At 52.8% G+C, this 22,393-nt stretch overlaps 3 protein-coding genes across 5 annotated transcripts; 2 read left to right on the top strand and 1 right to left on the bottom strand.

Annotated features, from left to right (window-relative positions):
• Positions 1 to 690: 690 nt before the first annotated feature.
• Positions 691 to 8,428, bottom strand: LOC130586624 (S-adenosyl-L-methionine-dependent tRNA 4-demethylwyosine synthase TYW1-like). Of its 3 annotated transcripts, none has more exons than XM_057387493.1 (7): positions 8,297 to 8,428; positions 5,829 to 5,977; positions 5,074 to 5,214; positions 4,461 to 4,562; positions 3,404 to 3,598; positions 1,748 to 2,029; positions 691 to 884 (listed from the first exon to the last, which is right to left on the bottom strand). In XM_057387493.1, the coding sequence occupies exons 1-7, from the start codon at positions 8,370 to 8,372 to the stop codon at positions 717 to 719; spliced, it is 1,113 nt and encodes a 370-aa protein (XP_057243476.1). In that variant the 5' UTR covers positions 8,373 to 8,428; the 3' UTR covers positions 691 to 716. The 3 variants fall into 3 exon arrangements, with proteins under 3 accessions (XP_057243476.1, XP_057243474.1, XP_057243477.1); XM_057387491.1 differs by lacking the exon at positions 8,297 to 8,428 and adding an exon at positions 6,580 to 7,053; XM_057387494.1 differs by lacking the exon at positions 8,297 to 8,428 and adding an exon at positions 6,136 to 6,644.
• On the top strand, positions 8,416 to 14,469 carry SBDS (SBDS ribosome maturation factor). The gene is made up of 5 exons (XM_057387495.1): positions 8,416 to 8,543; positions 9,219 to 9,348; positions 10,548 to 10,748; positions 11,305 to 11,469; positions 12,074 to 14,469. The coding sequence occupies exons 1-5, from the start codon at positions 8,416 to 8,418 to the stop codon at positions 12,200 to 12,202; spliced, it is 753 nt and encodes a 250-aa protein (XP_057243478.1). The 3' UTR covers positions 12,203 to 14,469.
• A 447-nt stretch (positions 14,470 to 14,916) lies between these two features.
• Positions 14,917 to 20,463, top strand: CCDC183 (coiled-coil domain containing 183). Its single transcript, XM_057387496.1, has 15 exons — positions 14,917 to 15,013; positions 15,088 to 15,209; positions 15,356 to 15,427; positions 15,849 to 16,238; positions 16,369 to 16,473; positions 16,769 to 16,876; positions 17,494 to 17,622; positions 17,813 to 17,870; positions 17,959 to 18,059; positions 18,385 to 18,545; positions 18,760 to 19,012; positions 19,135 to 19,254; positions 19,618 to 19,714; positions 19,832 to 19,886; positions 20,016 to 20,463. The coding sequence occupies exons 1-15, from the start codon at positions 14,917 to 14,919 to the stop codon at positions 20,410 to 20,412; spliced, it is 2,265 nt and encodes a 754-aa protein (XP_057243479.1). The 3' UTR covers positions 20,413 to 20,463.
• The last annotated feature ends 1,930 nt before the right edge of the window (positions 20,464 to 22,393 follow it).

Raw genomic sequence — 22,393 nt, 5'->3', positions numbered from 1 at the left:
GTTTTCACAGAGTCACAGAGCAGTTGGGATTGACAGAGACCTTAGAGATTCTCTCATTCCACATCCCTTCCATGAGCAGGGACACCTCCCACTGTCCCAGGCCGCTCCAAGCCCTGTCCAACCTGGCCTTGGACACTGCCAAGGATCCAGGGGCAGCCACAGCTTCTCAAGGGCACCCTGTGCCAGGGCCTCATTCCGGGGAAGAGCTGTGAGAAGCCCACAGAGCAGAGGCACCCAAGAAAAGAGAGCTGTATTAGAGAGAGAAGTCAGTGTGGTGAGAGGGTGTGAGAGCTGGACAGCAGCTCAAGGGTGCCCAGGGAATGACAGCACCATGGAAAGGTCACTCAGAGAGAAGGGGGTCAGCAGCCAGAGCACAGCCCTCCTAGGGCAGCAGTGAGCAAGGCAAAGGTGCTCTGCCAGCTGGATGTTCCTCCTGCACCTGTATTCCAGTGACAAAGCAACAGGCAGCACAGGAACGGGAACTGTGCTTAGGGACTGTGCTGGGAATGTCAGTAGCAGAAATTCACAGCCAGATCCAACTCTGCCAGTCAATCTTCCCTCAGACTGGCAATCATAGTGAGCAAGTCGGAGTCAGTTTGTGATTACACCAACACACCTCCAAAGCTGTTCTTTTTTTGGGACAGGTTCTTCAATAGCTCCTATTTTGCTCTCCTAACCAACCCCTACAGATTCAAATCCAGCCAGTAACATTTTTATCAATCCAAGAACTCAGTGACCAAGACCTGACCATTCCACAACCCCTCTAACAGCAGTACCTTTTCTTTCTTCATGTGGCCCATGATATTGCCAAGATCTTCAACATCGATGACAGAATTTGTGCCTTCAGCTTCCTCCTCACTACTGGTTTCAAACAATTCCTCTGCCTGTGGGAGAGAGCAGAGAAAAAATGAAGGATTTATCTCACTATTAAACATAAGACCTTCATCTGAAATGAGCTCTCCTCAGCAGTAAAGACCACTGAAAACAAGGAATAGCCTACCAAAACCTGTAGGATGGATATGGAACCCTGAACCCCTTTAAACTCTCCAAGTGCCTTGCTGACAGCCAGATTTATTGCCCCTGCAGCAGCCAGCACCCCCAAGCCCTGCCAGAAGAACCACTTACTTTCCTACAAAATTCAACCCAGCAGTAATTTCCAACCCACAATAAAAGGCTTGAGAGAGGATTAAAGTGCCATAGCAACTCTGGGTCTTGCACTGGAGAGCAGTAGAGAAGATTTCTTAGTCAAGACCTGCAATCAATACTCCAGAAGAGAGAAACTATTACAGGCAGGCACACACAAAGGACACACTGGGCTTGCTCAGACAACACTCCCCTGCTGCCTTTGGAAAACCTCGGGATGGGGGCAGAGCAGCTGAGCTTCACCAGGTTGAAGAAGAAGCATGTCAACAATTCACAGGGAACTAAATGGCTCCATTGGCCTCAGGAGAAGGCAAAAGCCCTGCTGAGAACCCAGCCTGGCTCCCTGGAGCATCTGGTACCTCCCCCAGCCAAGAGCAAGACTCCCTCACCACACAAATGCCATCAGGCCTGCATCCATCATTAATCCTTTGGCCCTTCTTTTGAATGGCTTATTCTACTTGTTACTGCCATGGGATCTCACTCCTCCCTGTGCTCCAGAACAAGTATCAGGCTCCTACAGCAGCCCACTAGACTGAAGGAGGAAGAAGTCAAACAGGGCTCCAAATAAAAAAAAAAAAAAAAGCTTGATGGATTTTAGCTGTACCTCAGTATTCTCATTTTCTGACATCCCATGTTCATGATCTGAGCTTTCCTTGCTCTGCTTCCCCGAAGATTTGCACTTCCCTTTCTTGCATTTCCCACTGCAGGGCTTCTTTTCCCCCCTGCAGAGCGCCTGCAGCCGAGTGAGGAATTTGGTTTTCCAGGCCTCAAAGTCAGCCTCGATGCTGCCATGCTTGCTCTGGGCCACGTTGCAGTCCCCCTCAGCTCGAGTCATGATCCTGCTGGCACTGAGCATCCACAGCCACCTGTCAACCCTCCTTCCAACCTAGGGCAGGAGGAAAGTGTGGAAAGGGAATTGAACCAAGGCTAAGTTCAAGCAGACAACCAGAGAAACAAGGATCAGCCTGGGAACAGAGCTACGGAGCTGCATGGCACTGCAGGGCAGGCACCTGGGCAGTCCCTCTCATGTGCTGGCTCAGCACAGACACAGCGTGATCACCACCACACACCCTCAGGCTCTGCTGGAAAATCTCTCTGCCATCCCTGGTGGGAAGGGAGGGGCTCTGGGAACAAGCTCTGTGTGATGATTGTGGGTCAAAACAGTCACCTGTGTAACACACAGCCCCAGCTGTAAACACAACCTGGTGACAAGTAATGCCATTTCTGTGTGAGATTAGACCAATGACCAGGCAGAGATGCTGTCACAGTTTACACCAGGGAAAAAAGCTAAAAGCCACATGAGAAAACCAAGCCACCTTTTAAAAAGCCTTTAAACTAAAAGGCAGCAGGCAAGAGGGTTCACAGTGTTGTGCCCGCAGATGACTGCACAAAGCTTTCAAAGCTGGGAAATGAACTCAGTAAGGATTTACCAAATCTGTTACCACACCTCCCAGTGCTTGTGGGACTCATCTCCCATTTAAAATCCAATTGCTTCAAAGCTGAACTGCCAGGTGGCCAAGAAGGCCAATGGCACTGGCTTGAACCAGCAATGGTGTGGCAGCAGCACCAGGGCAGGAACTGTCCCTCGGCACCAGACACTGCTGGGACACCTCCAGTCCTGGGGACAGATTTGGGCCCCTCAGGACAATACAGACTTGAAGGGGTTGGGGCGTGTCCAGGGAAGGGAATGGAGCTGGGGAAGGGGCTGGAGCCCCAGGAGCAGCTGAGGGAGTGGGGAAAAGGGCTCAGCCTGGAGCAAAGGAAGCTCCGGGGGGACCTTGTGGCTCTGCACAACTCCCTGACAGGAGGAGGCAGCCGGGGGGGTCGGGCTCTGCTCCCAGGGAACAGGGACAGGAGGAGAGGGAATGGCCTCAGGATGGGCCAGGGCAGGGGCAGGGGGGATACTGGGAAAAATTTCTTCATGGAAAGCACTGTCAAGGAGTGGCAGGGGCTGCCCAGGGAGGTTTGAAGCCCCCATCCCGGGAAGCGTCCAAGAAAGACCTGGATGTGGCACTCAGTGCTCTGGGCTGGTAACAAGGTGGGGATCAGGCCACAGATTGGATTCAATCATCTTAGACGCTTTTTCCAACCTCAGTGGCTCTGGGATTTTACCCATGCCCTAAACCCAGTCCCTCACTCAGGCAGTACAACAGCTGCAATTCCCACATAGTCCACCAGCACCACCCAGACTGGAAGCATTTCATAGAGCTGAGGCTCCCAGAGCAGCAGAAACCAAGCAGGGAGCTCGGGGGACACTCACTGTGTTGTAATGATCCACATAAGCTGAGTTTCCCAAGCCAAACACGGCGTATCTCAGGCCCTGCAGGAAGCTTTTCCCAACGCGGAAATCGTTGGCTGCTTCCTCCAGCCACTTGCAGAACCAGGCTGCACTTTCTGGTGGCTGCCCCTCGGTGTACGTGGCCACCAGGAACACACAGATGTTCCTGCTGCTTGTCTGGTCACACAAACAGGACAGGAGAGAGAAAAAAAAAATCACTGCATTTTCCAGAACCTTCTTTTCAAGCTAAGAGTCACAACAACCAAGCAGCTGGGAAAAGTCAAAAGGCAAGGCTGTCCCCCATCGCGGTGGGATGGTGCAGGTGATAATCCCAAGGGTGCAGAGCACCTTACATTAGCAGAGAGAGAGATGAAGCTGGATGTGGTGGCAGAGCAGAACTGGACATCCAGCCCATGCAGCAGCTTCCTGACCAGACTCCTTCATCAATAAAGTACCCCATGGATAAGGATTTCAAACTCTTCAACCCCACATTTGCAGGTTTATTAGGTGCAGTATCAAATGCTGACAATCCATACTGAAACCCTAAGGAATTTCCAGCACACAGTTCCCACCAAAACATTTTGCTAGGATTAATTAAACACTCAAGTAGCAACTATCAATATTCACTGAAGAAAAACCCATCAAGGGTTATTCAATATAAATACACGTCACAAGGAGTTTCCAACTTCAAAGGCCTCTAAAGCCTGCAGAAGCATCAGCACTTCCTGTTCTGGTTCTGACCCTAGCCCACGTGTATACAGCACCTGGTGCAGCCACTGTCACCCAGCTCACCCCTGAGCACAGAAGGGGACCATACAGAGTGACTGTCACAACAAAACATCCTATTGCTGCTCTGAAATGTTCCAAATTTAGGTATTTTCTGCCAAGGACTGATGGGTTACACTTGCATATATAACAGGGAGGCAATTTTCAACACAACGTTTTGGGGATTTCCAGGATAACAGGAGAGAAATACAAGAGGAAAAGACAACCCCAGGAAAAAACCTGTACTTATTACTCACTTTTATGCCATACTCACCTCCTCTGACAAACAATCCTCTGGATCACAGTCTTCCATGTTAAAGACTTCCACAGGCAAATTAAGGGAAATAACAGCTTCAGACAGAGCTTTGGCAAATCTCTGAACAAAGAAACATAGAAAGTTATCAATTACTTCAACCCACACAAGCCCTGCTGTGCTCAGCCACAAGACTTCTCCCAGCACAGGAAGAATAATGACACAGGAGACCTGGACACTGGAACTGCAATTCCTCACATTAAAACAAAAAGAGAGAGAGAGTCACATTATAATGACTAATCACCTCACAGTTACACTCACAAACTACATTTCTTCTTGAGAAAGCACCAAAACCAGAACTTCTAAGAAGACCTGCTAAAAAATTTAAGATATACTGCAAGAGTAAACTTTTAGCTTTATAATCAATCTCTACTGCGTGCCTTGCTTGAAGGGAGGGAGAAAATTGTTATTTTTATTTAACTTTCACTTATCTTGTATGTTGAGCATCAGCTAATACACGTGCTGATGAACTCCCAGAGCTGTACTCAGTGCAGTGCATTAAGGCAAGCAACGCTCTTGGATCCCAGCAATATTTCAAAGCAATTTCCCAGATGTGCAATAAAAGCACAGGTACCTTTGCTGTRCCAGTCTGAGAGCCGTAGAAAATCTTCACTCCAGCAACATGGACCTCCTGTGCCTGAGGGGAGGCACATCCATTGCTCAGTTTGTCTGCTGGTCCCTCGGAGGAAGTGGGACTCCCGTGGGATTTCTCATCCTAGGAAACAAGAGCTGTGTCACACATAATCTCTTCTCCAAGGGATGTCAAACCAAACCATTTAAAATTCACATCCTGGGGCCACTCACAGCAACTCAAAGCATTTTGGTTCCTCTCACACCCAGACAAACACACCAGGACTCTCTTCCTGACCTTGGCCAGGAAATAAACACTTGTCTGGGAGATACCAGGATCCAGCTCAATATCCCAACTCCTGCAGCACAACTTCACCACCTTCACAAGGGGGTTTTCAATGGCCTAATCCCCTCCGAATCCCCATCCTAAAACCAGTCCAACCCTGTCATTAGCATCATGAAAACATCAAGGTGAAAACACTGGGCCCAAGCAGAGCGGTTTACCTGGAGTGGCAGAGCAACCCGGGGGACACATTCTCCCAGGAACATTGTGAGGAGTGTCCTGCTGAGCTCATCAGATCAACGAGGGCATTTAGTGACCCACAGACACTAACAATCCAGGCTGAGGATCATAACCACACAACTGAATTGCATTTGGGATTTGCAGCACCCTAATTAGGTGCCTTTACCCAGTAACTACTCACTTCCACCCAGGTTTTTGGGGTTTGCTCAGAGAAAAGTGCTGACAGGCTCAGTTACCTTTCTTTTGGTTCTGGTGGTGGCGAACTGAATAACAATCCAAAGGCTGATCCCAAATGCAACAGCAGAATAGATGTAAAATCTGTGCAGCCATATGGACAYCAGGCAAGTATGGAAGTAGCTCGACGTATCCATTGAGACATCTAAATCTGGAATGTCACAGATTCCTACAGTCTGAATATGGAATGAGCACACACAAAATAATCACAGAACCCACAGCCTCACATCATCAGCTATTCCCCAGGCTTTGCAGAAAGCAGCTTTTAGCTAAAGAAGAGGAACTCAAATTGAGTTAAGAAGCCTGCACCTCCTCAGGTGTGTCAGCTCCATGCTAACATTCCACATTGTCAGAGGGAAACTGCATTTGAATTTGACTGGGCAGCTCTGTTACAAAGAAAAGCAGAAAAAACTTGTGCTGTCCAAGKGCCTGAAAGGAAAAAGTCCTTGTGAAACACCCACTGGATCGTGCTGGCCTTAGCTGTGCATAAACCCAACAAATGCAGCTCTCTTAAATGAGAACCCACCAGTCCAAGGGGAAATCGCCTGCAGAGCTTTCTACTGAACACAACCCTTGCTTATACACATCAGATGTCACACACTGATTACAGTTTCAAGGGCAGACTGGAGCCTGGATTCAATTAGAAACACTTTCACAGAATTCTCAGATGCAAGTGAAGTTTGATTTGGAACTGAGAGGTTTCAGGTTGGTTCAGAACGTTCACATTATAGAATGCTGCAGCCAGGAACACACCTGCMTGGTGTCTGGGAACATCTATTCCATATGGAATACTCAGACATTTAAAACAGGCCGGTTTGTGATACTTATTGCTTGAGGAACACAGCTGACACCCTCCTACTGTCATCTGCAGCTTGGATCTTGTTTTTGCAGATATCAGTCAAGAGCACAGAATCCAAGTACTTCCAACAGGCTGGAAACTCGTACTGGCTGTTAGTCAAGTTASCAGATCAAAGGCTTGAGAGGATGTCATTTACCCTTCCAGCAAAAACACCGAGACTCCCAAAAGAGCACAGCCAAGAACACTTGCCCGGTATTCCCAATTTAAYACAAAACCAGCTACAGTGGTTCCCTTAACCTCTATAGAATTTTCTCAAATGCAGTAGATGCTGTATATATTCAAGACAATTTTAGCTCCAAAACATGCACACACACACTCATTATTATCATCCTACACAACTACACCCCACCCCTCATGATTATTACCCCACAAAAACACTCACACCCCCCACCCTCGTGGTTATTCCTCCTCTCACGGTTAATGCCTCTCTGTCCCCCAAATACCAACACGGTTATCATCCCCCCTTCCCCTGCACCTCACGGTTATCCCRTCACTCTTACAATTATTAAACATCCCCCTCTTCAGAATTATCACACCACTATGGTTAATAAACACCCCAAACAAACCCCCACAGTTATTACTCTCATCTCCCTCCACACCACACTCCCAGTCAGTACCACACACACATACGGTTATTATAATCCCCTTCACAGTTACTAGCCCATACACAGCGTTTTTATCCCCTAAACACGGTTATATCCCCCCTCGCAGTTATTACCCCACACACAGTTATTACAGTTACTACCCCACACACAGTTATTACAGTTACTACCCCACAAACACAATTATACCCCCCATTCACAGTTCTTACCCCATACACAGTTACTACCCCACAAACACGGTACTAATATCCCTCCTTCACAGTTACAAGCCCATACACATAATAATTACCCCACAAACACCGTTATTATATCCCTCCTTCACAGTTATAAGTCCACACACACGGTTTTTATCCCACAAACGCGGCTGTATCTCCCCTCGCGGTTACGACCCCCACACRCAGTTATCACAGTTACTATCCCGCACACAGGGTTATTATACCCCCCCTTCACAGTTACTAGCCCATACACAGCGGTTTTATCCCCTAAACACGGTTATATTCCCCCTCGCGGTTATTACCACACACAGTTATTACAGTTATTACCCCACAAACACGGTTATACCCCCCATTCACAGTTCTTACCCCATACACAGTTATTACCCCACAAACACGGTTATACCCCCCATCACAGTTCTTACCCCATACACGGTTATTAGCCCACAAACACGGTTATTATACCCCTCCTTCACAGTTACAAGCCCATACACACAATAATTACCCCACAAACATGGTTATTATATCCCTCCTTCACAGTTATAAGTCCACACACGGTTTTTACCCCACAAACATGGTTATTATATCCCTCCTTCACAGTTATAAGTCCACACACGGTTTTTATCCCACAAACACGGCTATATCTCCCCTCGCGGTTACGACCCCCACACACAGTTATTACAGTTAAAATCCCGCACACACGGTTATTACACCCCCTGGCCCATGGTTCCCTCTCTCTTTCACACACACACAGAGGCTCCACGCCGTCCCCTCCCGGTCCCCAGCCCGGCACTGACCCCGCTCCTCCCGCGCTGCCCTCACGCCGCCATGCGCCGCTCCCGCCCCTTCCGCCTCCACCGGCGCGGCCGCCATTCACTGCCGGGCCGGGGCCGGGGGCGGAGCGGACGCGGCCGCCATGTCCATCTTCACCCCCACCAACCAGATCCGCCTCACCAACGTGGCCGTGGTGCGGGCACGGCGCGCTGGGAAGCGCTTCGAGATCGCCTGTTACCGCAACAAGGTCATGGGCTGGCGCAGCGGAGCGTGAGTGCCCGGGGAGCCGGCGGGGAGGCTGCTGGGGCCCGGCGCGGGGCCCGGGGAAGGGCCCGTGTGGGGACCGGGGTGTGAGGGGATCGTGCCCGGGGACCCCGTGTGGGGACTCGGCAGTGGCGCAGGAGGAGAGCCCGTGTGGGGATCGGGAAGGGCCCGGGTGCCGGAGGGGGTCAGCAGTGACCGTGYGGGACCCGGTGCTGGGGCCGGGAGGAGGCCCGAGGCGGGGAACAGGAGCGCCCTGCCCGTCCTGGGCAGTGACAGCCCGGCCATGGAAGGTTCCAGCTCTGCTGATTCAGCCCGGAGCAGCGGGAGGTGTTTGTCCTCGCTGAACACACCTCTGCMCCTGGTATTGCTGCTTTGCTGGAGAGGGGCTTTGGACAAGAGGTGTAGTGCCAGGACAAGGGGGAATGGCTTTAGATTGCCAGAGGGCAGGGATTGTTCCCTGGGAGGGTGGGGAGGCCCTGGCACAGGGTGTCCAGAGCAGCTGTGGCTGCCGTGGGATCCCTGGCAGTGTCCAAAGCCAGGCTGGATGGAGCTGGGAGCAGCCTGGGACAGTGGAAGGTGTCCCTCCATGGCAGGGGTTGTACTGAGTGGGCTTTAAGGTCCCTTCCAACCTGAATCTTTCTAGGATTATTCTAAGTTTTCTATCCCTGTCCTCATCTCYAGGGAGAAAGATCTTGATGAGGTCCTGCAGACACACACAGTGTTTGTCAATGTTTCCAAAGGCCAGGTGGCGAAGAAGGAAGATCTGGTTCAAGCATTTGGGACAGATGACCAAACAGAAATCTGTAAGATGGTAGGTTTCACACACCTTGCTTTATAAAAGATGTGAGAAAATTTAGTCACACAGTTAGATCAGTTTGTACTGAAGGTTGTAGAATGCTGCTGTAGRTGAAAGGGTTGTTTATTAAGGAATGGGTAAAAAGGGGCAGTAACTCTTTTATAGTTTTAAATTGGGCATATGCTTATGGATGAACAGAATTCTATCTAACACACAACCTGCATGCACTGATGTGTCTGGACACAGCACTGTAGAGTTCCTCAGCTAAGATAASTTATTAAAGATGCAGAGAAAGGAAGTGGACAGTTGCTCACTTCAGAGAGCTCAGTTAAGTRTTAATAACTGATCTAATTGCTGAGTTGTTATTGATGGGATTTGAACTGTGAACTTGCTGTGAGTGATGAGATTTCAGTAAATCTCTTGAGTYAGCAGTGCCCTGGCAGCCAGAAGGGATGTCCCTGTGCTGGGGTCACCAGGCCCAGCATCACCAGCAGGGCCAGGAGGGGATTGTCCCCTGGACTGGGGCAGCCTCACCTCCCGTGCTGGGACAGTTTTGGGTGCCTCAATATAAGAAAGATCTAAAGCTATCAGAGTCCAAAGGAGGGTACACAGAAGGTAAAGGGCCTGGAGGGGTCACATGAGCAGCAGCTGAGGGCACTTGGTCTGTTCAGCCTGAGGAGACTGAGGGGAGACCTCATTGGGGTCTGCAGCTTCTCCTGAGGGACAGCTCTGATRTCTGCTCCCTGGGACCAGGGACAGGAGACAGGGAATGGCTGCAGCTGTGACAAGAGAGACTCAGGCAGGAGATGGGGGGAAGGTTCTGTTCCCAGAGGGTGCTGGTACTGCCCAGGTCCCCTAGGGAACAGTCCCAGCCCTGAGGTTGCCAGAGCTCCAGGAGCTCCTGGGGATGCACAGGATGGGATATGCAGGGCCAACTGGATGATCATTGGGGGTCCTTTCCAACTCAGGGGATTCTATGAATCTGTGAAATCTGTGCTGCTCCCACTGCAGTTCAGTGTTTCTATGGTGATTTTTTTTTTGTTTGAAATATTTCCAGTGCTGTCTGTTGTAATGATTCACATTATTAATTTGGTTATTGTTTTCTGCCCTTCATATCTAACCAAACCTTTCAAACAACTGTCAAATTTAATGAAGTCTCTCAACTTTTCACTCTTCAAATCCATGATGTTCATGAAGCGATTTCTGTTTTACAGATTTTATCCAAAGGGGAGCTGCAGGTGTCGGACAAGGAGCGGCACACGCAGCTGGAGCAGATGTTCAGAGACATCGCCACCATCGTGGCTGACAAGTGTGTGAATCCCGAGACAAAGAGGCCCTACACAGTGATCCTTATAGAAAGGGCCATGAAGGACATTCACTACTCTGTCAAACCCAACAAGAGCACGAAGCAGCAGGTGAGTTCTCTGCAGTGTCAGCTCCTGCTCTGAGGTGTCATCCAGTGTAATTCCTCAGTTCTCARTCACAGAGGGATCAGCAAAGCCCCGGGATCTGAGGCCTGCAGAGGGATTACCGAGCCATCTGGCAGCTGAGTGCTGTAGAGAAACAGCTCCTGAAACTCAGGCAATTTCTTTGCTAAGAATTCAAGGAAGGGAGAAAGAAAGCAAAAAAAAAAAAAACAGTGATAACCTGGAACAGAAGTAAAAGGTTTAATTTTTACGCTAATGGAGGTGGTATATCAACTTTGCATCTGAGCCATGTGTGTTTGTGGTGTTTTGCAGTATAGCCATTTCATTTTATTTCAGACAGTTTTAAAATGTTTGAAGTGATCACAAACAGCAAGAACTTTGCCTTTTCCTGTAATCTATGAAGAGCATGATAGCAACCTCCCTGCAGCAGGATGGCAGTGGCCAGCACTAAGAGATGGCTCTGAAGCTGAGGGAAAGGCTTCAAGATTTGGATCTGGTGTGGTTTTGAAGCAGGTGTGTMAATGCTCTTCTTCATGTCCAACAGGCCCTGGAAGTGATCAGGCAGCTGAAGGAGACCATGCAGATTGAACGTGCTCACATGAGGCTGAGGTTTATCCTGCCAGCAAAGGAGGGCAAGAAGCTGAAAGAGAAGCTCAAGCCACTGATTAAAGTCATTGAGAGTGAAGACTTCCAGGAACAGCTGGAAATTGTAAGCAAAAAGCAGTCCCTGGGTTTCAGATTGGATTTGAACTACACCTGTGTGTTTTACTAGGAGATGAATTCATGGATGTTATTTAGGTAAACTGCAGGTTTGCCAGAGATCCTGAAACAGAGCTGCAGTTGGGATTTTTTAATTTCACACAATCCWTGTGAGGTGAGCATGGAAAGCAGACTTTGGTATCCAGAGGCTGCTGCTCCAAACTGAAGAGTGCACAGTGCAATTCCTCTTAGCAGTGATGATCCTGCAACACTGATAAGTTCCTCTCATTTGTGGAGTGTTACTTTTATTTATTTGGTGGTTTGGGCCTGGGTTTTGAGAGTGGTTAATTTTTTTAATACTCTGTGGTAAACAAAACTTGGTATTAAAATCTTAATGAGAACAGATTAGAATCCAGCAATCCCAATGGCAAAAGCCATGTCCAGCATGGGGAGCTGGAACTGCAGAGCATTCTGTGGGAATGCTCGTCGGCTCTGCAGAGTCCTTTTCAGTAACTAACCAGGATTGTTCTAATGAAAGTGAATGTTAGGCCTTGGGTGGGGGCTGATGAARTTCAAACATTCTTGGTTGACTGATGGACTGTGGAACATTGCAGGTGTGCCTTATTGACCCAGGCTGCTTCAGGGAGATCGACGAGCTGATCCGCAGTGAGACAAAAGGGAAAGGATCCCTGGAGGTGCTCAGCCTGAAGGATGTGGAGGAAGGAGATGAAAAGCTCCAGTAACAAAACCTTCCTGCAGCAGATCTGCTTCAACAGCCTCCCCGAAGTGACTGGTGTAGCCATTCTCTTCTGTTAGGCCTTCATGGTTTTTTCCAATCTCTTGCTGCCAAATATTTTCTGACACTAATCCTTTGGGATTTTTCCATGCAGTGTGGGTTGGTTTTTTTTATCATTTTACACTTGCTTGGTTTACAGATGTCTTCGCCTGTAAGAAGATTTTGTGTCAGAGCTGCACTAATAAGGACTGAGTTAGGGTGTGGTAGGAGGTTGCTCTGGCTTTGCAGTAGTTTCAGGGTTGCTGTTGAAGAGTGTTTGAGTGATYTGGTGCCAATTGTTTGAACCTTCAGGTTGTCAGTGTTGAGTGGGAGATTGCACTGGTCACTGAGGAGTGGCTTTGTATGTGAGGAGAGGGACCTTCAGAAAAGACAGCTGCATTTTCACTCCTAAACAGGTGCAAAGTGTGGATSATGTCTGAAAATCAGTCTCTTGGCAGTGTGAAAACTGACTTAGGCTTCCRTAATTGGCTGCTTGATAATTAAAGTACTTAAAAGGACCATTCATAAAGAATTCCTTCACTGGCTGTAACAGCACTTGATGACTTAAGAGATGCTGTTCTGCAAATAACTTATTCGTAGAATATATTTAGCTACATTAATGAAAACAAATGATCATCTATTTATATATTATAGATACAGAAAGAAATAAAAGACTTATTTTTGTTATAGTAGAGGAGATATCCCTGGCTGTGGCAATGCTTTTGTAGGCTGAGGGAGTAGCCTGTTCTTGGGAGCTGCTGCTTTCACATGATAAAATGAATCTCAATCAGGCAGTGATGGCCTCTGGCTATGGAGCCAGACAGGCTTTTGTTGGACAGTAATTCCCAGCAGGAATTGTTTGTGTGTGCCCCTTTGCTTTTTAGTGCAACAGAACAATTCTGGCAGCTGTCCTTTATCCTCTGTCTTTTTTTTTTTTTGCTGCTCTCTAATCCACACACGGAATTTCCAGCCAGCTCCTGAGGCATGGGATATAGTTCCTGCTAATTCTGTTAAATCTTRCTGCAGCTGTGTTAAACAAATGATTTGAAGTTGAACCGAGGTATTTCAAAGAAAAGGGGAAGAGAGGACAACAACGGGGGAAGGAGATACTAAAAATACAAACCACCAGGCAAAGCAGATATGGTTCAGTGAGTAAAATCTAAATCAGCAGGAATTTTGAGAGCCTTTAATATGACATTCGTGTTCCATGCAGACAGTAGGCAGCAGGTGAGGAGCTGGGGCCGGCCAGGGATTAGATCTCTCCCAGGTGAGTGTGGTGCTCTCTGTTTGCTGTTGCCTTCCAGAGACTCCCCCCTTACATGACACTTAAATAGAGCACAGTTTGTACTCCTGACCTTTCCTCTGCACCTTTAACTGGTGAATTTTCTGGAACTCCGTCAGGGAGAGTGGGAATCAGCTGGAGGAGGGGAGGTTTGGCACATGAGGTGGCTGCAGGGCTCTATCCTCAGTCCAGGGCTGCCCCTTGGGAGTGGATTTCAGCAGCAGCCAGTTGATACTCAACTTGTGCAAGGCCAGGATCAATTCCTTCAGCAGCGTTTGGGAAGATCTGTCTCTAGAGCCTCAGTTTTGCTGAGGGCAGGTGAAACAGATTTTTGAACCACTATCCATTTTAAAATGCTTTTGTTTGTCCCCAAGGTGTTTAAATGCTGCYTGGGAAATGCAGGGRTGTMATGACTGGGTTTGCCATGTGGGCAYGGGCAGTGTGGAGAGAGCTCTGTGTGCCCAGGCAGCTCCCTGTGGGTGCCATGCTGAGCTGCTGCCTTCGTCTGCCACTCTCCATGCACACTTGGGGAAGCACTGGGGATGATTATGTTGATATATAGCTTGTCACTGGCAATTAGCACTAACATGCAATTCCTAAATAYGCAAATGAGACACTGAGCAAGGGCCTCTGAGGCCTGCTTTCACAATCCTTGAATTTCTCGGTTTGCTATGTTGAACACCTGGAGCACAACAGGATGGCAGCACATTGAAGATCTGGAGTTACAGAATCTTCATCTAAGCTGATTCATGAGCTTGGTGCTAGGAAGGCAATTTCTTTCTAAAGTTTTATCTTCAAATCCAAACATTAAGGATTTTCTCTGGTAGAGGGAGCTTGGGTTTATTTATGGACAAATAAATGTACATGCTGGCATTTCTTGTCATGTTTGTAGTTCAGCAAGAATGTATGGTGAGCATCAGAATAAAGCTCAGGATTGGTATCTGGTTTGGCTTTGCCCCTTCCAATGGGAGCATAACTGCCTGCACAACCTTTTCCTGGTTAATTAACTGGAATTTCCAAAAAGGTGAGCGTTTAAATGAGCTGGCAGCTTCCAGGAGAGCATTCCTGGTGTGTTTGGGTGTTTTCCGTGAAACTCCTCCTCCTGCTCCTGCTAGGGCTCGGAATAGTCCCTGACTAGGCAGGTGACAACTGCCACTGGCACAGCAACGGAAGACAAAGCTGGAATGCTTCTCTGCCCCCCTCTAAGAGCTCGTTAATCAGTTATTAATGAACTTGTTCCCTGCAGAGGCATTGAGGAGGGGGCTGGGCCGTGGCTGAGCAGGAGCCCTGTGGCAGTTGGCAGTGCCGCAGTGACAGTTCCACGGTGGAACCCTGGGGTCACAACACCTGCACAGGGCAGCAGCAGAGCCTGGTGTCTGTCCCCCAGGGATCCGGGAAWGATGGACCAAGGGACAGAGGCCACCGGCGGCACGCATGGCCTCAAGGCCGAGCTGAGCCAGCGCAGCCAGGAGCTGCGTGTCCTCACTGCCCTGCAAGGTGCTGCCCTGGGGACAGGGGGGTCACGGTGCCCTYGTCCTGCGTGGTACCAACGGCTCCCTGATGTCCCCCAGAGCAAGGCAGGAAGATTTTCGCTCAGTCCTGCGAGGAGAAGCTGCGGCAGAACAGGGAGCTGCTCCCCGGCCTGCAGGGGGCCTTGCAGGAGGATTCCAATATCCTGGACTTTGTCCTGAAGGTACCAGCAGGTCCTTCCTGCTGCACCCCAGCCTGGTGCTGGCCCTGCACCCCCAGCTCCTCCAGGAGCTGGCAGCACAGGCCAGCGAGAGCAGGTGACCATTCCCAGAGTGACAGTGACTGTCTCTGTTCCTCCCCTGCCCACAGTACAACAAAGTCCCTGTTAAGGATGTTTTCGCAGAGGGTCCGGAACTCGTTCCGCTCACTGAGACCGCACAGGTAATGGCAGGGGCTCTGGGGACACTGGGAGGAAGAGTGGGGAGGACGTGGTGCCAGCACCAGCGCAGCCCCACGGGGTGCTGTGGCGAGACGCAGAGTGTTCATATCCGGTCCCGTGGGTTCCCTTCCACCATGGGACCCATCCATGCAGACCCATTGTCCCAGCAGACCTGGCTGTCCCACCCTGGGTGTCTCTGGCACTACCCGGATTCCTAAAGGGTCCAGTTGCACCCTGGCAGGGAGCTGCTGTCCRTGCCCTTCAGTGGCTGTGCCAAGGTTGTGCCCTGTTATAAACCCGTGGAGATTGAGGTGCTGTCCCCACAGAGCTGCCTTTGCCCAGGGGCCTCTTGCAGGGACAGAATGCTGCTGCTGCTCTCTGACAACATGCCCAGCTGGGCCCGATTGATTCTATTGATCCCAGCCCTGCTCTGTGTTATGCGGAGCCCAGCCCAGCRCTGCCATCAGCACTGTCCCACCTCTGCCTCAGCCCAGAGCAAGGCACTCCCACATCCCATCCTGTCAAACCAGTGACAGCATCCCAGAGCAGCAGCCCAGTGTCCCTGGCTCTGCTTTGGTGGGAGATTTCCAGGCAGCACCCCCTTCTGCARCACCCAGCCTGGGAAATGCTCTTTTGCCCATCCAGGTGGTCCAAAAGAAGCTTGAGAGCCAGATCAATGACCAGGTGAAGGTGTGTGACATGCTGCTGTACCAGCTGAAGCAGTGGAGCCAGGCCAGGGACGAGCACCAGAAGCACCTGCAGGAGCTGCTGGATGCCGAGACGGATCCCAAGTGGCAAGAGCCACAGCTGCAGGTAGCCAGGASCCCTTCCTGGTGTGCCAGCACCCATGAGGGGCTTCAGTCCAGCTCCTGCACCCCCAGCAGGGCACCGGGCATGGCACACGGGGTCACTTCATGTCCTCCCTGCCCCGTGTCTGCCCTAGACAATTCGCCAGCTGGGCAATGACATTGAGAAGATGCTCATGAAAATTCGAAGTGGAGAGATTGTGACAGACCTGTTTCTGCAGCTGCAGGAAATCCTGAAGAGGGTGAGCTCCTCCTCACCGAGCCATCGTCCCACCTGCTCCCCCTGCAAAGGCACGAGGTGCCCGAGGGGCTGTGTCCCCAGGGGGAGTCCCAGGGGTGTCCCCAGGGGCTGTGTCCCAGGGGGTGTGTCCCAGGGGGTGTGTCCCAGGGATCCCCTCCTGGTGCCCTCGGTGCTCTGTCCCCAGGGGGTGTCCCAGTGGGTGTCCCACTGTCCCCTCCTGGTGCCCTCGGTGCCCTGTCACAGCACAGGGATCCCGGGGCTCACTGGGTGATGTGCTGTGGCTCCCTGTGTGCCAGGAGCTGGTGTACCTGCCTCAGTACCTGGACTTCCTGTGCGGGATGACCGTGATGTACAATGAGGAGCTCACAAGCCGCAGCAGCCTCAAAGCCAACCATGTCATCAAGGTGAGATAGCTGGGACCCTTCCCACTCCACAGTGCCACAGACAGCACTACACCCTGGGCCTGAGAGCCTTCCTGCAGCAAAGAGCAAAAGAGATGGAGCTGAGGGTGCCCATGGCACCCAGGGGCCTCCATGGGTCCTCCTGGCTCTCCCTCTTGTCCCCTGGGGCTGGGGACAGCCTGGCTGAGGCACCAGCCCTGGCAAAGGCAGTGTCTGACACCCCAGCCTCTATTCCAGGCTTCCCTCACAGCCTGTTTGCAGGGAGTGGRGGTGTTTTGGACATTGGCCATCTCAGTAACTCAAATCACAGTTTCATGGAATGATTTGGGTTAGCAGGAACCTTAAAGCTCATCCCACTCCAACCCCCTGCTGTKGGAAGGGACACTTTCCCCTATCCCAGTTGCTCCAAGTCCCAGTGTCCAGCCTGGCCTTGGGCACTGCCAGGGATCCAGGGGCAGCCACAGWTGCTCTGGGCACYCTGTGCCAGGSCCTCCCCACCCTCACMGGGAACAATTCCTTCCTCATCTCCCAAATAAACCAATACTTAAACCTAATAGCCCACCTGTTGAAAGCCCCAACTGACTTTGGCAGTAACTCTTCCCTTCCCTGTTCTGCTCCAGAAACTCATGGCTAAGGCAGGACCCCAGGTCCGTGTGGAGAAGCAGCTCAGGGACAAGTCCCTGGCAGAGCAGAGGATGCACATCGAGAGCCTCCGGCTCCAGGAGGAGAATGAGAGGCAGCAGAGGAAGGTGGGCGGGGGCTGTGGGGCTGTGGGGCAGGCAGGGCTGGGGGTGTGGAGCTGTGGGGCAGGCAGGGCTGGGGGTGTAAAGCTGTGGGGCGGGCAGGGCTGGGGCTGTGGGGCTGTGGGGCAGGCAGGGCTGGGGGGCAGGGACAGCCTACAGCGCTGACCCCTGGCAGTGACACTGACCCTCCTTGCAGCAAGCCGTGTCCATGCTGTCAGCGGAGCACGAGCCAAGCTCCTCGGAAATGCTGGGCAGTGAGTGCTGGGCAGCGGGCAGGTGGCTGGGTGGGGGACACAGACACAGCCACCGGCACGCTGCCCTACCGTGTCCCTGCCACCCCAGGTGCTGACATCGAGGCTGCCATGGCCAAGCTGCAGCGCGAGGCCTCTGTGGTTGAGAAGATGGAGAAAGCAAAGACTGTCCTGAAGTGCTCCTGCCTCTGGGTAATGGAGAACCATCCCTGCTGAAACCTGGGGCTGCCTGAGTGCTGGGCAGCTGTGACCTCTCTGCTCCCCCGTTTCACCATGCGGTTACCAGCTCTCCCCTCCCTGCAGCCCCCCAAACCCTTCTTCATGGCCAGGCTCRGAGCTACCACCCTGCTCCATGGCTGAGTGGGCACAGAGCTACCACCCCGCTCCATGGCCAAGCTCAGAGCTTCCACCCCACTCCACAGCCGGACTGCAGAGCTCCGTGCTGCCACAAGCTCCCCGAGGCCCCACTCCCAGCAGCAGCACCTGGGGCTGAGTCCTTGTGCTGTCCCCTGGCCAGGACATCCCCAGCAGGATCGAGGCRCAGAGGAAGTCCCTGGAGGACCTGCAGCAGCATATTGATGAGTGGAGGGAGAAGAAGGAGGAGCTGAAGAAGACRTTGAAAGAGCTGGAGGGGAAGCAGGAGAAGCTGAAGTTCACCCAGCCCGTCATTGCCACCAGGTGCTGCTGGCCTCGCAGAGCAGTGCCACCCAGGCCACCACCCTTGTGGCACGTGTCCCAACAGGCACCCTGACTCTATCCCACCACAGCCACCCACCACCCCCACACTGGGAGAGGTTCTGAGTAGGGTCACCCCCAGCTCTGGTCCCAGCAGAGCACTCAAAGCTCCCATTGGAGTCTGAGGGTTCCTTTGCTCCTCGCCTGGCGTGGGAAGGGCTGTCAGCAGTGTGAAGTTGGGACTGAGGGGCAACCCGAGCAGCTTTGGGGTGTCCCTGCACCCTTGTGACGTGAGGGTGGCTGGCTCCAGGCTGCAGGAGCACGAGCTGAGGGAGAACCTGGAGCAGGAAGAGGCRCGGCTGGAGGAGATGCAAGCGCAGATGTCGAGGAACCAGAAGCGCCTGATTGAGTTTGAGAACATCATTGACAACCTGTTCCTCCGCCTGCAGGGCATCCTCATCCCCGGCCAGGTACCCCAGGGCGCTGGGRGCGCAGGGCCAGCATGGCACAACAGCATGGGCACAGCTGGCACAGCCACCAGCACCTCCAGGGGCTCGCTGTCCCCACCAAGGTGTCCTCTCTCTCCTCCCAGGAGAGCCCAGTGGAGGCGGTGGGGCTGGAGGAGAAGCTGCAGCACTGYGAGCAGAAGCTGCAGTTCATGAAGGAGAAGATGGCGGCCCGGCCCGAGGAGAGCACCGACGAGCGCAGCGAGGTAGGGGGGCTGTGGCCCTCTGTGCCCTTGGGGACACGCACAGGACCCTCAGAGATGACTCTCAGAGATGGCCCTTGGGGACACACACAGGGCCCTCAGAGATGGCCCCTGGGGACACGCACGGGGCCCTCAGAGATGGCCCCTGGGGACACGCACGGGGCCCTCAGAGATGGCCCCTGGGGACACGCACAGGGCCCTCAGAGATGGCCACCCAGCTCCCCTTTCCTCAGCAAGGCCCCAGGGAAGAGTCCCGGAGCAGCGTGGCCCCGAATGGCTCTGGGCACCCAGGAGTGGCTCAGGTGTGGCCCCTCGGGCTGTCACACCCACCTGCCCTCCAGCACTTAACCCCAGTGTCCCTCACAGACTCTCTCCAAGGTCAGGAGCCTCCTGGAGTTAAGAACTGCAGATGAAACACAGAACCTGAAGATTGCCTTTGAGGATGAAGACACTATGGAACATGGTAGGAGAGCACAGAGAGGACATGTCCCACAGTGACTGTCCCTGCCCGTGGAGTTTCTGGCAGTCCTTTCCTGTCTCCCACTGTTCCAGCAGACATCAACCCACAAATTCCCTCCAGGTTTTGAGGCTGACGGTGGCTGTTTCCAAGGCTTCACACAGGGCTGGTGTTTGAGGTGGGGCTGTGGCAGAACAAAGGCGGGGGCTGGGGTGGGGAGCACCAAGGCCCAGCAGGAACACAGAGAGATGCTGTGGGGCAAAATGCCCTGGTTGTGAAGAATCACCAGTGCTTGGCTTTGYCTGAGGACGCCCCTGGAGGAGGAAAAAGGGCTCTTGGCAGCTCACCACCATGCTTTAGCAAAGCAGGAGCTGTGCCCACCACTCTGCAGCTCCAGACCTTTAGGGGAAGTTGTTGGAGCAGTGCTGGCCACAGTGGTGGCAACACCAGGTCCTGCATCTCATCCTGGGATGCTGGGGTGGAGAAGCCCCTGGGACTCCACAAGCCAAATATGCCCTCCCTCGCCACGTGGGCRCAGCAGAGGTGGCCCCCAGACCATCCTCAGCCCCTCCTCTCCACTGTCCCCTCCAGACACCCTGGATTTTGAGGAYGAAGACCGTGACTACATCCCCAGCCGGGAGGACATCAAGAAGCAGGGGCTGCAGCTGATCAAGATGAACACCAAGAAGCGCAGGAAGAAGTAGTGGTTTCTCCGCGTGAGCTTTGGGGGCCCTGGGCCACCCCTAATACCCTTTTCCCATCAGGTTTAATAAAGCAGATCTTTGTTCCTCCCAGTTGTGTGGCAAGGCTGGAATGGGTGGTCCTAGGTCACTTCTGTCACTCAGAACATGTTGAGATCCCATTCCGAGAGGGCTGAGCTAGGTTTGGAGGTGGGGACAGGCTGGGATGGGGACATCTCCCAGCTGGAGCAAAGCTGGGGCTGGTCTGGCTTTCTCCCCTTGGTGCTGTGGGGCCAACACCTCCCTGGGCCCCCGCTGCCCCCGGGGCTGGAGTGTGTCTGAGCCAACCACAGGGAATGGCTRAGAGCTGAGGGAACCCCAGGATGAGTGTCCTTGTGTCCATGTGCGGGAGCAGGACAGAGCCTGCCCGGGAAAGAGAGACCCAAACCTGAGCTGGGCCCAGCCTGGAGCCTGTCCCCTCCCTGGTCCTGCACACATGTCCAGCAGCTCCCACCCTGACCTCAGTGCAAGCTCCAGGTGTCACCTGTGGGCTGCAGGAGGACTCTGAGGGTACCCCAGATTTGGGTCAGGAGTTTCCCAGTGTGCCCCAGGGCAGCAGAGGTGGGATCCTCAATCCTGCTGGGCCACAGCCACCCAGCCCTGGAGGCCACAGTGCCCTCCCTCCTCTGCAAAKAGATGGTGCTGTTTGCCCAGGAACAGCTGGCCCTGAGGGGCTCTGCCTGCGGCCCTGGACAGCGCCTTGAACAGTGGCCCCTCGTCCCCTCGCACAGGGGAGTGCCAGCATCAGAGCCACCCTTCACTGCCTGCCCTGCTCCATCCCTGTGCTTGGTGCTGCCACCATCAGTGACATTGTCACCGAGGGGAGCTCCTCCCGAGGCTCTCAGTCCCGCTCCTGGTGGGTCTCRTGGAATGGGGATTATATTCACAAGCACAGCCCAACTCCAGTTCTTTTGGGGAAGCTCCAGAAATAACACCACGTGTCAGTGAAAGCACCTCATGGAGCTTCCCAGCATCCACAGCCACAGGCGGGCTCTTCTGCAGGCAAAGACCAGGCTGTGATTGCAGATCCATCTGTTCCTGTCATGTTCTCATGTGCCCACCACAGCCACCCCACCCTCACAGGCAAGAGTTTCCTCCCAATATCCCATCCATCCCTGCCCTCTGGCAGTGGGAAGCCATTCCCTGTGTCCTGTCACTCCAGGCCCTTGTCCCCAGTCCCTCTCCAGCTCTCCTGGAGCCCCTTTAGGCYCTGSAAGGGGCTCTGAGCTCTCCCTRGAGCCTTCTCCTCTCCAGGTGAACATCCCCAGCTCTCCCAGCCTGAGAAATGTGTCAGGCYCTTGGTCTGGCCTGTCCACACTGGCTGTGGGAACAGGGAAATCACAAAAGCTGTAGAAGAGCTGGAGCTGGATGAGGACTCCAATCTGCAGCCCATTTTCTGTCTGAAAGGAAATTGAGGGATGGTTTAGGTGCCTTTTCCGGACGAGCAGAGCAGCAGCAGCACACAACAACAACGGGGTTTCACTTCTCTGAGCTCACCCTGCTGTGAGCAGGGGATCCAAGGACTACCTGCTCCATCAGGAGCATCCGCTGGATGTGTTCAGACACCCATCCCAAAGCCTCGTCACAGCTGCCAGCAGAGGGGAAGGGCTGTCACCCCCAGCCAGTGGCTCACGGGCACGCAGATGGCACCGGCTGCCATCGGAATGACTGCTCCTGGTTCCCTGGATCTGGGAGAGACAGATCCAGGTGCCATCAGAATGACTGCTCCTGAATTCCCTGGATCTGGGGGAGACAGGAATGGGTGCAATCGGAATGACTGCTCCTGAAATCCCTGGATCTGTGAGAGATGGGAATTTGTGCAATCRGAATGACTGCTCCTGAATTCCCTGGAACTGGGAGAGGTGGCACTGAGAATGGATGTGACAGGTGGAGAAGAGGTACAAGACAGAGGGGGAAGGAACCAGAGGCAGTGCCTTGGTTTCTG

This window comes from Malurus melanocephalus, unplaced genomic scaffold (assembly GCF_030028575.1).
Source record: "Malurus melanocephalus ecotype Western Australia unplaced genomic scaffold, MMel_1.1 scaffold_1228, whole genome shotgun sequence".
In the NCBI taxonomy this organism is placed as follows: Eukaryota; Metazoa; Chordata; class Aves; order Passeriformes; family Maluridae; genus Malurus; species Malurus melanocephalus.
Note: the sequence above shows the minus strand (reverse complement) of the source record. Positions and strands in the feature narration are given on the sequence as shown.

Excerpts from the sequence above, each read along its gene's own strand:
- SBDS (XM_057387495.1), top strand. The coding sequence starts at position 8,416 with ATGTCCATCTTCACCCCCACCAACCAGATCCGCCTCACCAACGTGGCC. Across the intron at positions 9,349-10,547 it reads AAACAGAAATCTGTAAGATG|ATTTTATCCAAAGGGGAGCT; the intron begins GTAGGTTTCACA and ends TCTGTTTTACAG. Across the intron at positions 10,749-11,304 it reads ACAAGAGCACGAAGCAGCAG|GCCCTGGAAGTGATCAGGCA; the intron begins GTGAGTTCTCTG and ends CATGTCCAACAG.